At 34.9% G+C, this 15,418-nt stretch overlaps 1 protein-coding gene across 1 annotated transcript in view; it reads left to right on the top strand.

Annotated features, from left to right (window-relative positions):
• PDCL2 (phosducin like 2) overlaps window positions 1-15,418 on the top strand; it is a 28,145-nt gene that overhangs the window by 3,473 nt on the left and 9,254 nt on the right. Inside the window, exons 2-4 of the mRNA XM_055341686.1 lie at window positions 2,049-2,169; window positions 2,713-2,803; window positions 14,724-14,867. Of these exons, the coding sequence (XP_055197661.1) occupies window positions 2,049-2,169; window positions 2,713-2,803; window positions 14,724-14,867 (356 nt within the window). The remainder of the gene's footprint in view (window positions 1-2,048; window positions 2,170-2,712; window positions 2,804-14,723; window positions 14,868-15,418) is intronic.

Here is a 15,418-nt window from a genome sequence, read left to right on the forward strand (position 1 = left end):
CATAATTATAAAGAGCTCTTAAAATTCAATATCAAAAAGACAAACCCCATTGAGCAGGGACCCTGATGCAGGGGCTTGATCCCAGGACCTCGGGCAGATATCCAACTGACTGAGCCACCCAGGCACCCCTTATTTTGGCTTTAATGAAGAATTTGCTTTAAACAAAGGTACCACTGTGGTGGGGGATGGATAAACATTAAAAACTAAATATATTTTTTCTCTTAATTTCCTTAAAAGATGTAATTCTTTAAGGCAGAAATTGTAACATTGTATTATAGATATTCAAATATATGTATGTAGATGATCAGTCTTGGCAAATATTTATCAATTTCATTAATCTTCTTTAAGAACCAAAGTGTTTTCTTAAATTCCAAATATATAATGATCTCTTAGTGATTTCTCTCCTTGGTCACTGTGCTCAAATCTGTGAGGCTTTATTCAATTTCTCAGCTTCTTGCCCTCTTCCAAAATTAATAGTTGATCCGTAGGGAATGGCTCCAAACATAGAACTGCTCTCTGGGCCTCTTTCTTATCCAAGATCTTCTCCTGATAATTCTCTTCACTGCCTTGTTCATTCTCCAATGCTTTCAAATTTTACTAGATGTTTTCAGCAAAAGGCTTATATTCAAATTGTCTAGTCTACTAGTGCAGAACTCCTACTGATACTGATTTTTTATTGTTATAAGACATATAGAAAAATAGGGATTGAAAAGAAAGAATAGAAAGGAAGATCTCACGGATAGGGAGACTAGTAAAAGACAAAGCGTGGATAGAAAAACAAAACTTTGGCCAAAGAATAGAATGAAGAGGAGAAATAAGATGGTACTTGTATTTGTTATTTATTGTTGCATAACAAAGTACCACAAACATGGTGTCTTAAAACAACATATTTATTGTCTCAGAGTTTTTATGGGTCAAGGATCCAGTCATTGCTTAGCTGGACCTCTTCTCCAGAGTCTCCCACAAGGTTGCAATGGAAGTGTTAGCCAAAGCTGCAGTCTCATTTGAAGGTACAGCAGAGAAAGGATCTACTTCTAAATTCACTTACATGGTATTTGGCAGAATTCAGTTCTTTTGGGGCTATATGACTAAAGACCTCAATTTCTAGCTGATTGCGGGTTATTCCCATAGTTCTCTCCATAGAGCGCCTCACAATATGGCAGCTTGCTTTATCAAAGCCAGCCAATGAGAAGAGTGCTGGCAAGACGGAAGATACAATATTATGGAGTATAATCACAGAAATGACATTTCTTCATCTTTGCCATGTTCTGTTGGTTAGAAGCATGTCACAGTTCCCACCCATAATCAAGGAGAGAGGGCTATGGAGGGATGTGAATACCAGAATGTGGAGATCATTCAAAGTCATCAAATACTTTGCCATAGTATTCCTTCATGTATGTAAAGTTCTCTCTTCTCCTGGAAGGAAATATCAGTGAAAATGGACATCAAACTAGAAAGATAAGAGTTAATATATTACAACTTCTGGAAAAGCAGCAAATAAAATACCAAAGCCTAAGTTACAAAGAACACAAGATTAACTTTCATAGAAAGAAACTATGATTAGACATAATTTAAACTATGGAAAACCTCCCAGCCTCTTCTAACATTTAACCTGAGAATAAGAGCCCCTCAAAGCTGTATAGTTGAAAAGAGAAACATGTTCACCTGGAGGTCTTAAATGCCTATGTAGAAAAATGGAACAGTATTTGTGTGCATGATGTGAATTCTATAGTCATCAGAGAATTTTCCATGATTTATGAGTTTACTTCATTAATATTTGATATATGTGTTCCAAATTGATTTTTTATTAAACATCTCAGGGTAACTTTGAGGGTAGAGGATGTATCCTATTTATCAAAGTATGTTACCACTAGTGCTGGGAAGTGAGGGAAAAGTAGGCCACTTGGTTCTATTCTTTGAAACTAATTATCTAGTTATCTATAGAGCTCATGAACAATTACATAGTTGAAAATGCTATTATGTATCAGTTTCGTATATACATATTAAAATGCACAGCTATATTAATAGATTTTCTATTTTTTTCATAGGATCCAAATGAAGATACAGAATGGAATGAAATTTTAAGAGATTTTGGCATTCTTCCTCCAAAAGAAGAACCAAAAGATGAAATTGAAGAAATGGTTTTACGTTTACAGAAAGAAGCAATGGGTACAGTTATGCAATTAGTGGGCTGGATGAAGGAGATGATAGTGAAAATGTATTTCATGAACTGAGAGAAAGGATATTAGAAATCCTACCTATACTTTTGAAATTAGGATGCTGATACCTAAAATTTTAAATTCATGCATCACATGTCACAAGCTAGTTAGTAACAGCTGAAATGTCCTGGTATCTAACCTAGTGAGCCTTTTCTCTACCATATTCCTCTGCGCCATGGTTATCTTCCATTTTGATCATGTATATAATATGTTTTATTTGTCAAGATTTTCAAGCACTTGGGAAATCTGAATTTATGGAGTCTAACTGATGTTCACATCTACTTTAAATGTAACTTGGTAATTCTGTGAACTTGAAGGGAGACTCACTTTAAACAAATCTGAAGCAGTCAGCCACAAAATACAGTTATATATTGGAGAACCTGCAACATTAAAGATATTCTTTATTTCCATTTATCTATATATTGTTTTTTCTATAAAGTAAAAAAAAATGGTTTTTAAGTAATTCAATTATCTAAAATGTATTTTGTTTTAGTTAAACCATATGAAAAAATGACTCTTGCACAGTTGAAGGAAGCTGAAGATGAATTTGATGAAGAGGATATGAGAGCTATTGAAATATATAGGTACAGTGATTTATTTGGGCAATTTATGAGTTTTTGAATAGAGAAATAGAATAAATGAATGAAGAATGAAACAAGAAAAAGCCCTATAGATTTTTAAAAGAAAAAAAATAACTTTTAGAACATTTTAGTTTCTTTTAAAGATTTTATACGTTCGAGAGATTATGAGCAGTGGTGGGGGACAGAGGAAGAGGGAGAAGCAAACTCCCTGCTGAGCAGGGAGCCTGATATGGTACTCAATCCCAGGACCCTGGGTTCATAACCTGAGCCAAAGGCAGAAGCTTAATTGATTGAGCCACCTAGGTGCTCCAAGAACATTTTAGTTCTAGTTTTTGTTTTTAAAGTAACCTCTTTACCCAACATGAAGCTTGAACTCACAACCCTGAGATCAAGAGTCATATGGTCTACCAACTGAGCCAGCCAGGTGCCCCATTTAAGAACATTTTAAAACCAATTCACTTTATATAAGATGGAAATTTTTTTCTGGAATATTTTTATCTTTGCTTAAGTAAAAAACTATTCAATAATATACAATAGAACTTCATCAGATTACATTTAAATAAAGTGGAAAACATCAAAAAAAGCCACAGTTTTCCTTCTAGGATGATGTCTATCCTTTAATAAACAATTAGTTACCAGTCATAAATAAATTATTTCAGAAATTAGAACAGGTGCATATATTTTCCAACTTATCCTGATACTAAAGCCAAATAAAAAAATTTTAAAAACAATGTCATAGAAAAATACCTCTTATGAACATAGGCACAAAATTTTTAAACAAAATATTAGCAAGTTAGGTCCAGTGATTTAAAAGGAAGACATATACATCCTGATCAAGTGGGTTTGGCCCCAAGAATGCTTTGTTTTAACATAAAAATGGAAAAAAAAAAAAACCAACAGCGAATTGAGTTAGAAGCAGCAATAGTCTGGTAGCAATGAGTACACCTAGCTCTTAGCTCTTGGTTTATACATGCTATTCTTTAATAACAGGAACTTGGAAAACTGCTTCATTCTGCAGTATGAGTTGAGAAAGCACAATGTGAGTCTGGAGCAACTTGTACCAGAAAGTAAAGAAGTGCTAAAGAAAAATTGTTTTATAAAGGTATAGGAACCAAATTAAAGACCTGAAAATAGCCAGTGTTAGAACAACTTGAACAACAAAATAAATACTCATAATACTGATATAAATAAATAATACATGAACAAATTCAGAGAAAGTCACACCTCTTCCTCACTGAAAATTCCAATATATAAATGTTAGGTAGAATAAAGAATAATAAAAATAAAAAAAAATAAATAAATAAAAATTGAAGTGAAATATAGAGGACTTCAAAAGCAGATTTGAACAAGCTGAAGAAAAAAATCAGCAAATTTGAAGATAAGACTATTGAATTCATTGAAATTAATGAATCTGAGGAACAGAAGGATAAAAGAATTAATAGAAGTGAACAGAGCCTAATTGGCCTTGTGATACACTAAGTGAGCCAACTTATAAAAATCTCAGCAGAAGAAAAAAGAAAGGAGTTGAGAAAATATTTGAAGAAGTAATGCCTGCAAACTTACCAAATTTGAGGAGAATCATAAATTTATAAATCCAAGATACTCTATGAATTTCAGGTACAATAAAACCACACAAAGACACATCATAATCAACTATGAAAAAATAACAGAATCTTGAAATCAGTGAGAGGAAGTGACTTGTCACATACAAGGGACATTTAATAAAACTGTCAATTTCTCATCAGAAACGTTGGAGGCCAGAAGGCAATGAGTTGATATATTTAGAATTCTGCAAAACAACAGCAACAACACATAAAACTGTCAACTGGGAATTATGCATTTGACAAAAGTATGCTACAAGAATGAAGGAGAAATGAAGACATTCCTAGATAAAAGATAAGTGAATTTGTTCCTACCAGAACTGCCCTAAGAAATTAGCTAAAAGGGTCCTTCCTGCTGAAATTAAAGGGCTCTAGACAGTAACTCAAAGCCTTCTGGTAAACTACATAAGTAAATATAAAAGAGTTGCTCAAATTTTGGTTCTTAATTCTATTTTTTCCGGTATGATTTAAAAGGCAAGTATATAAAACAACCAAAAATTATAAGTTGATGTTAATGAACAGACAATATATACAATGTAGTCTGTAACAGTAACAGTAAAAAAGAGGAGGGATGGAGGTGTATACCAGCAGAGTGTTTGTGTAGTATTGAAACTAAGTTGGAATTATTCACGGTAGGTCATTATAAGACATTAATTTTAATCCTAAGGTAACCACTGAGAAAAAAACTAAAAGAATACAGAAAAGAAGCAAATTAAAATGGCACATTATAAAAATCAAGTAAATACAAAAAGAAACAGTGATAGGAGAATTGAGGGGGAAACGCACACGAGAAACACAGAAATGAGGTAAATGACAAAAGTAAGTCCTTTATTAGTAATTGTTTTGTCGTGTTGGTCCCAGCCTGTTGATAGTGATGCTGTTGGCTAGGAATGCCTGAGGCATTCATCTGGGCCTGTATTATTCATATTTTTTGGCTAGACCAGCCTTGTGGTTCTTATTATTATTTTAGAGTGCACTTAAGCAAAAATCCCATCAGAAAGCACTAAGGAAAAAGATGTATTACTCATAGGTCCTGGAAAATATGTGGCATGCCTGTGGGCCACGGAGCCAGATCATAGGTAGGGAGAGAGAATGCAGAGCTAGGCCTCTGCCTTTATTAGGATCCAATGGTAGCATGTTTAGGTTTCACAGGTTCACTCTTTACTGGCTAGTTTAGAGCATAAGAGCTGGAATTAGAGCATGGGAAGGGAAAGCTGGCCACTCAAGCAGTCCAGGTTATCCAAGGTTTTCTGAAAGAGGGCTCTTCATGGGTGGGGGCAGCCTAATTCCTTATCTGGTTGTTTTGCTAGAAGCTGTGTCATACAGCTGGCAATATGTTTTTCAAGATGTATATCTTTTGAAATGGATGCCTCAGCAATTAAAAGCTTAATGTCAGGCACTTACACTACAATTAAAAAGCTTCATGTCAGGCACTTAATATTGCCTAGTTTGAATGTTTTTTAAATTAATCCAGTTGATCTCCAATTCAGGGCAGAAATTGGCAAAATGAATACAAAGAAACACAAGCCATGTCCTGAAAACCAAAGAAATCTTGAGAAAGAACAAAGGTGGAGGATTCAAACTTCCTGATATTAAAATGTACTACAAAGTGACAGTAATCAAAGCAATGTGACAGTGACATGAGAATAGACATACAGACCAAAAGAATAGAATAGAGAGGCTAGAAAGAAACCCTCACATGTATAGTCAAATGATTTTCAACAAGATCCCAAACCCTTTCAATGTTTTCAACAAATGGTACTGGAAAAACTGGATTTCTATATGTAGAAGAATAAAGTTGGACTCCTATCTCATATCATAAACAAAAAATGACTCAAAGTGTATCAGACCTAAATGTAAGAACTAAAACTCTAAAGCTTTTTGAAGAAAACATGGAGAGGGGGAATGTCCATGACACTGGAATTGGCAATGATTTCCTGGAAATGACACTAAAAGCATAGGCAACAAAAGAAAAAATAGGAAAATTGGACAGTATCAAAATTTAAAATTTTTGTGCAAAAGGCACTATCAAGAGAGTGAAAAGAAAACCCACAAAATAGGAGAAAATATTTGCAAATTATATATATGATATGGGATTACTAACCAGAATATATAAAGAATTCCTAGAACTCAACAACAAAAGACAAATAACCCATTAAAAAAACATGCAAAGGACTTGAATAGACATTTCTCCAAAGCAGATATACAAATGGAAAATAAGTACATGAAAAGATGATCAACTTAATTAATCACTAGGGAAATGCAAATCAAAACCGTAAGATTCCACTTCATTCTTACTAGGGTGGTTATAATAAGACAGACAAGAGTTGATGAGTATGTGGAGAAATTGGAACCCTCATACATTGTTGGTTGGAATGTAAAATGGTGCACTGCTTTGAAAAATAGAATGGAATTTCCTCAAATATTAAACATAGAATTACCATATGATCCAGAAATATATATATATAATATGATATGACTATCATATAATAGCCCAAAAAGAACGTGAATGTCCATCAACTAACTGGGTGTTAGATAAACAAAACGTGGTTCATCTGTACTATGGAATGTTATTCAGCCATGTAAAGAAATGTGGTACTGATACATGCTACATGATTGAACCCTGAAAATAAGTAAAAGCAACCAGTGACAGGCCACATTTTTTATGATTCCATTTATATGAAGTATCCCAGGATAAGAAAATCCATAGAGACAGAAAGTAGATTAATTAATAGGGCCTATAATGGGGGAATAGGGAATAACTACAGATGGAATTTCTTTAGGGCAGTAAAAATATTCTAGAATTAGGTAGTGATGATGGATGCACGACTTTGTGAATATTTTAAAAATTACTGAACTGTGGGTGCCTGAGTTGCTCAGTTGGTTGAGTATCTGACTCTTGTTTTCTGCTCAGGTCAGGGTCTCAGGGTTGTGGGAGGGAGCCCGGCATCAGGCTCTGCTCTGTGTTCAGCAAGAAGTCTGCTTTTCTCTCTCCTTCCACCCCTCCCCCTGCTCATGCTTTCCCTCTCTCTCTCTAAAAAAAATAAATAACTCTTTTTTAACAAAATCACTGAATTGTATACTTTAAATAGTTAAATTTTATTGCACTTGCATACCTCACTTTCTTGTACTTCACTTTATTGCATTTTGCAGATTTGTATTTTTTACAAATTGGAAGTTTGTAGCAACCCTGCCTTGAGCAAGGTTTTGGTGCCATTTTTCTAAAGCATTTGCTCACTTCAAGACTCACATTTTCATAATTCTTACAATATTTCAAACTTTTTTTTATTATTAAATTTGTTATGGTGATCTGTGATCAGTGATTAAGACTCCGAAAGCTTGGATGACGATTAGCATTTTTTAGCAATAAAGTATTTTTTATTTGCTATTTATTTTTACTTTATGAAGGTATTTATATTGGGGTTTTTTGACATAATACTATTACACTCAATAGACTACAGTATAGTGTAAACATAACTTATACACAGTGGGAAATCAAAAAATTCCTTTGACTCGCTTTATTGTGATATTCGCTTTATTGCAATGGTCTAGAACCAAACTCACAATATCTTTAAGATATGTTAATATATGAATAATATTACAATTAAAATGTAAAGATCAAGGAGGAGCTGAAATCTTCATATGACCACTCTGGAAAACAGTTTGGCAATTTCTTACAAAGCCACACATACAGTTATTTTTTTATTTTTTTATTTTTTTATTTTTAAAGATTTTATTTATTCATGAGAGAGAGAGAGAGAGAGGCAGAGACACAGGCAGAGGGAGAAGCAAGCTTCATGCAGGGAGCCCGACACGGGACGCGGGACCCTATCCGGGGACTCTAGGATCATGCCCTGTGCCAAAGGCAGGCGTCAAACCACTGAGCCACTCAGGGATCCCCCTACATTTAACATATAAATCAGCAATCACATTCCTGAGGGAATGGAAGATATATATCAATATAAAGAATTGTACATGAATATTCACAATAGCTAAAAACAAGACAACCTAACAGTTCATCAATATGATGCATGTAAAGTAAATGAAAAAGCAAATTGTAGTGTATTCATGAAATGGAATACTACTCTGTAAGAATAGAAAGCAAACTACTGATGGGCACAATAACTTTAGTGAAATTCAAAAGTATTATACTAAATGAAAGAAGCTAAACCAGGAGAATATTTGACATATGATCATATGCATCATTTAAAAATATGATTTTTGATGAAATTATAAATTTCTAAAATTGATTCAAGTGATAGAGAAGCATAAGACAGAAGGTAGACTGCTTCCTAAAATTTGCTTTCTAGCTGATTTTTCTCTATTTTCAAGGCACAGATAATCTCTGTTTTTATAAAGATGGAGAGCTTACTAACTTATTGCATAAAACATTGTTATATTAATTGACAATATAACCCTGATTGTCACAATTAGACAAGGTTCATTCAGAAATGAAGTAAGACTCATGATTCTTAGGTTGGTAGGTCAAAATAACCATCCAACACTTTTAATAAAAAATTATATTTCTCGTGTGAATTGACTTTATGATAATGCAACCAGCAAAATTCAGACTGTGGGAAATCTTGGACAAACAATCTGGTTTCCTTCAACAAAGAAATTGCTAGGGAAAAAAAGAGATGAAAAGGAATCTGTAGATTAAATGAGATTTAAGAGATATTAACAACATTTGTATAAATCTTTTTTTTTCATTTGTATAAATCTAATTTGGATCCTCATTTGAACAGACTTTTTTTAAATTTTTTTTTAATTTTTATTTATTTATGATAGTCACACACACACACAGAGAGAGAGAGAGAGAGAGAGGCAGAGACACAGGCAGAGGGAGAAGCAGGCTCCATGCTCCGGGAGCCCGACGTGGAATTCGATCCCGGGTCTCCAGGATCGCGCCCTGGGCCAAAGGCAGGCGCTAAACCGCTGCACCACCCAGGGATCCCTGAACAGACTTTTAAAAATGGAGACAGTACTCAATGCCACTGAACATTTGAAAATGGTTAATTTGGTAAATTTTATGTATATTTTATGTATTTTAGAATAGGATTATTTGAACAATATCTAAATATATTAAGAAATTATCACTGTTTTAGGTGTGATTGAGCCACGTGAATTAAATGTTTTAAATCCTTGTCTTTTGGAGCTATGTAATGAAATATTTACAGGTGAAATTACATGATGTCTTATATTTGCTTCAGAATAGCCCTTGAGATGGGAAGTTAATGGGGTAGAAATGCAAGAGAATTGGCCACATATATATCTGGGGTCTCTTTACCTTTGTATATGTTAATAATATGTGTTCCTGGGAGCAACACCAAGGGGTAATATTCAGTAAATTTGGGTTGGATCTCAGGAAAACGCCCATCTGTAGAACCTGCTATGCCTAAAGGATTCTCATATAGAATGTCCACATGCCTTAACTTGAAAAACATTGCTTTAGAGCAGTCTCACTTTTGAAACATAGATTCCAAAATCTTAAATACCATATTGGCAAATAAAACAGTATATTAAAATAATCGTATATAGTAAATAGAGTTTATTTAAGGAATGCAAAGATTATTCAAGGATAGCAATCCTACTAATGTAATAATTTGTGTCAGCAGAATTTATGGAGGTGATTAATCCTGCTGTAACCAGCAGCTATACAATCTCAATGGTTTCAGAGTTCCTCATTCACAGGTGGTGCATGTCCTACGGTTCCCCTGAACAAGTCTCCTCTGGGTGATGATTAGGGATCTGGGCTCTTTTCATCAGGTTCTTTTTGTCATGTCAGAATCCTTTCCCTCCAGGCTTTGAGACTAGGGAGGGAGATAGTGTAAGTGATAGCATAGGACATTTCAGGGGTGAGTCACAGAAATGCACATATCACTTTCACTCTTGTTTTATTGGACATAATCCAGGCTCCTGGGCCTAACCTAACTGCAAGGGAAGCTGGCAAATGTAGTTTTCCCGTGAGCCCTGGAAGAGGAAGCACCTAACCAATCTCTGCCACAGAGATTAAAGAGAGGCACTAAATGTGGAAGTTCTCTCATTTGCATATTCCATATCAAAAGTCCAGTTCTAATTGCCCCCAAATTACAGCATTACTTTCATATCTGTGCTGTCACTTTGGATCTAAGGAAAAAAGGAACCTGTAGCCTTTCAAAAGTTGTGATTAACAAGGAAAAGGTCCATAGTCATCCTGATGGTGGTGACTTAAAGCAAATTCCTCATTTAAAGCCAAAACAAAAAATTTTAAGACTTTTTTTTTTAAAGGCAGTTTTACATTCATAGAAAAACTGAGTGGAAGGTACAGAGATGTACGTGGGTGTATGAAGGTGTATGAAGGTACAGCAAGTATATGTAGGTGAATGTGAAATTTTGAAGCAGCTTCTGTAGATTCACATGCAGTTGTAGGAAATAATACAGAGAAATCTTATATACATTTTATCATTTCTTCCAATGGTACTGTTTTGCAAGATGGTAGTATAATAGCACAACTAAGATGTTGACACTGATAGAATCTACTTATATTATTCAGTTGCCCAGTTTTGCTTCTACTAATGTGTGTATTTAGTTCTATACACTTTAACATTTAAATCATACAATTCAGTGATTTTTAGTATATTCATGGAGTTATGAAACTTTCACTACCATCTAATTCTAGGACATTTCCATCAACCCAAAAGAAATTCTGAACTTGTTACTGTTCATTCCCCATCCCTCCCTAAAAATATATATATACACACCAATATACCTCCTGCCCAGCACATGCCTCCCTCCATTACCAACATCTCCCACCAGAGTACTAGATTTACTATAATTGATGAACCCACATCAATCAATACACCATAATCACCCACAGTCCAGAGTTTACATTACAGTTCATTCTTAGTGTTGTATTTTCTATGAGCTTGGACAAATGTATAATGACATGTATCCATCATTATGGGATCATACAAAGTATTTTCACTGCCCTAAAAATTCTCCATGGTCTGCCTATTTACCAGTCTTCCCCTCCACCCCTCCAACCCCCCACCCCCTCCCCGGTTTACCAATCCCTGGCTACCACTGATATCTTTATTGTCTCCATAGTCTTGCCTTTTCCAGATTGTCATATAGTTGGGGTCACACAGCATGTAGCCTTCTCAAATTGGCTTCTTTGACTTAGTAATACACATTTAAGATTCCTCTGTGTCTTATCATGGCTTGATAGCTCATTTCTTTTTAGCCTAATAATACAGTATCTGGTTATACTGCAGCATATCCATTCACTTATTGAAGTACATACATGTTTATTGCTTCCAAGTTTCGGCGATGATAAATAATATTAGAGCTGCTATAAACACCTGTGTGCAGGCTTCTGTGTGGACGCAGTTTTCACTCCTTTGGGTACCTACCTAGGAGCATGATAGCTGGGTCATACGGTGTTTAATTATATTAGAGACCTCCAAACTGTCTTCCAAAAGGTATACATCTTGCATTCCCACTGGCAATGAATGAGAGTTCCTGTGATTTCACCTCCTCTCAATCATTTGATGTCAGTGTTCTGGATTTTGACCCTTTTCATAGATACGTAGTCGTCTCTTGTTTCAATTCATATTTCCCTGATGGCATAGATGTAGGGCACCTTTTCATATGCTTCTTTGTCATCAATATATTCTTTCGTGGGTTGTCTGTTAAGGTCCTTGGCCCACTTTCAAATCAGGTTTTTTTTTTTATCATTAAGGTTTTAGAGTTCTGTGTATATTTTGGATAATAGTCCTTCATCAGATGTGTCTTCCACAAATATTTTCTTCCAGTCTTTGCAAAGGAGATAGGTCCCAGTAGACAACAGTAACTTTCTGATCTCCAGTATAGGTTGATAGTAGGACACAACTGAAACAGTAGTTCCAGATTTCCCAGTTTCTGGATTGCAGCAGAGAAAACTCTTTCCTTGGCAGGCCAGTTTTCAAGGTTGTTTTTGGAGTCATTACTGGTAACTCAGCCTAAAGTCTTCATCTTTACATCAAGTGTGTAAAACACTTAATCCCCCAGATTAAGCTTCCTGCTATTTAAAAGTAGCTGGAGGGCTTTCTGTTTTTGTGACTGAATCCTAATAGATATGTTAGGTGAAGACTGCAGGCCATTGAACACTATGTCCCTTTCTATGGCAAAACCAAACCAGATTTCTGTGACTCTCCCTGCCCACTTCCACTGAAATAACAAGGAAAAATGAGGAGGAGAAGGTGCAGGAGTAGAGGAAGAAGTGAAATAGTTGACAGTCACACCATTAAGTAGGTGTGGTACCATCATTGGGACAAAAACTTTTTGACATTTTTGGTAGCTATAGCCAGTGAGATAAAATTGAAGCAATTAATGATAGTGATGCTAAATATTCACTGCAAACAAAATAGAGCTCCCAAAAGATTTTTGAAGTAACCATAAGTTATGGATATCTGGACCGGTAGAGGGAAAATTGAAGGACTTCAGTTTGAAACTTGTGAAAAAAACCTTAGATTTGGATTCCTATTCTTGGCAATTTCCTCTAGGCTTCATTTTGCTTGGTTTACTTGTTATGTAAAGTGAGTGGTTTTAGTGGTTTTACCTAACATGTTTCTAATACATGAAGTAAGGACAGGGTGTTCTAAAATATACCCAGGATTTTGTATTAAATTCAGGTATGGTTATGCCAACAGAATAGGAGATATTTGCCATTTCAAAGATAATTTATCATTCAGTTCTCAAGAGTAGCTGGCTTGCCCTACAATGCAAGGCCATAGAAGGAAGCAACAGAGTTGGCTAAGAGGCAGAAAAAGTGAGGTGATAGTATGGACACGACTCCTCATTGTGATTTCCATGGAAAAGGCAAGTTACACAGAGTGGGCAGATTTAGGATTGGCTAGTTTGAATAATTTTGGCAGGCTCTGGACTGTAGGAGCTGTCTCCAGTTGTCTGATTCCTGGCACAGGAATGGTTAGGGAATAGGATTAGTGACTCTGGCCAGTAAAGGAGGTGGTTGAGGAACTGGGCTCTGGATTGGTTGGTTTGCTTTTAAGCAATGTTCTCTGCAGTGGGTATTTGCTATCTTTAGAAATTACCTAGCCCTGGGCAAGGCAGTCTCTCCAGGATTGGCAAGGTCCCTGATGCCAGAGCATCAATACAGAAAATAAGAAAACAGGGCCTGGCTGGCTCAGTTGGTAGAGCACATGATTCTTGATTTTGGGGTTGTGAGTTTGAGCCCCATGTTGGGTATGGAGACTACTTTAAAAATTTTTTTTAATTATGCAGAAAATATAGCTAATACACAGAGTAAGAAAGGAGTACATACTCCCAGATAACTTAGAGATAGGGATCAGTAACTTTTAAGAAAGCAAATGTGTCAGAAACCATTTGAGTTTGCTTCATGAATCCAAGTATTCAACAACTAAAAGCATGCAAATTCTGAGTTGTTTAACAAAATTTCAATGTTCTCTATGGATAAATAATGAAGTAACATTTATTAAATGCTCAAGGTGTGCTAGGCACCATCCAAAGAAATCTACATGTATTATCTCATTTAATCCCCAACAATCCTATGCAAGTAGGTATTAATATCATTCCCATTTGCACTTGGTGAACTGAAGCTTAGAGAAATTAAATACTTGCCTGCGATCATGCTGCTCGTAAGTGGGTGTTGGCATTTAAACCCAGTTTAGTCTGACCTTAGAGTAATCACTCTTCTCACTCTACCACTTCTCTTCCTGCAATAAATTTATAACAAGTAATTACATATATTTGCAAAGGCTTTGGACTGAAGGTCAGCTCAGCATGATAGTTAAGAGCATGCAAAAAGGATAATAATGGTACTAACTTCATAAAGTTAAATTAGTTAATATAATGCACTTCCAGTGCTTGGCAACATAGTAAGCACTCAATAGATATTAACTATTATTATTACTTCCTTAGTAAGTTTTTAACCTGTGTATGAGAATTTGTTGGCTCAATGTCTAAATAAACTCTCTATAGCTATGATTAAGACCTAGTCTTAAATAAAAATAAATTTAAAAGTCAATAGTTAACTCTTTATTCTTTGTAATACTTATAACACAAATGCCTTTTATCAAAAGAGAAATTGGCATTATAAGACTATTAATAGTTATTGTCATTCTTGAAAGTGTTTGATATGTACTAGCATTACCTTCATTGTTACCTAAATTGTTACTATAAATTGGAATGACCTGAAGACTATGACAATTTTCTTTTTTTCATTTCATTTTTTTACCTAAATTGTTACCTAAATTGTTACTATAAATTGGAATGACCTGAAGACTATGACAATTTTCTTTTTTTCATTTCATTTTTTTAATTAGAGAAAAGCGGTTACAGGAATGGAAAGCTCTTAGGAAAAAACAAAAATTTGGGGAATTAAGAGAAATATCTGGAAATCAGTATGTGAATGAAGTCACAAACGCAGAAAAAGATGTATCAGTTGTAATTCATTTATACAGATCAAGGTAATTACCGTAGTATTTTTGTAAAATGTTAATATACTAATGTTTTAAGATACTTATGTCTGGTTTTGAGATTTTACAAGCATATAACAAAGACTATTGAAGAAAAGGACATATTATGTATATAACATATATATATAATATATCAAATATATATCAAGATATATATAATACATCAAAAAACAGAAATCAACCAAGTAAATTTGAAGATCTAATTGGCTTTATCCAGTGATTAATGAATCAGGCAGCATTCTATTTGGCATGTAGAGGGGAGCTCCAAGGAGTTGTACAAAATGGGAGGTTTTTATACCAAGGAGGATGAGACAGGAAGTCATTAGTAAAAGAAAAGAAAGGATTATTTTAGGCAAGGTCACCTTTTTTTAGGGGGAATGCCAGGGGTGGGTGGGGGGGTGTTTCTTATTAGATGGATCCTATCACCTCATCTTCCTCTGGGGAATGAAGAGCCCATGTGACAGATTACCTTATTTGGTACTAACCAGAAAATTCCAGATTGACTGGCTGGCTCAGGCAGAAGAGCATTCAACTCTTGATCT

This window comes from Nyctereutes procyonoides, unplaced genomic scaffold (genome assembly GCF_905146905.1).
Source record: "Nyctereutes procyonoides isolate TBG_1078 unplaced genomic scaffold, NYPRO_anot_genome, whole genome shotgun sequence".
Taxonomy (NCBI): Eukaryota; Metazoa; Chordata; class Mammalia; order Carnivora; family Canidae; genus Nyctereutes; species Nyctereutes procyonoides.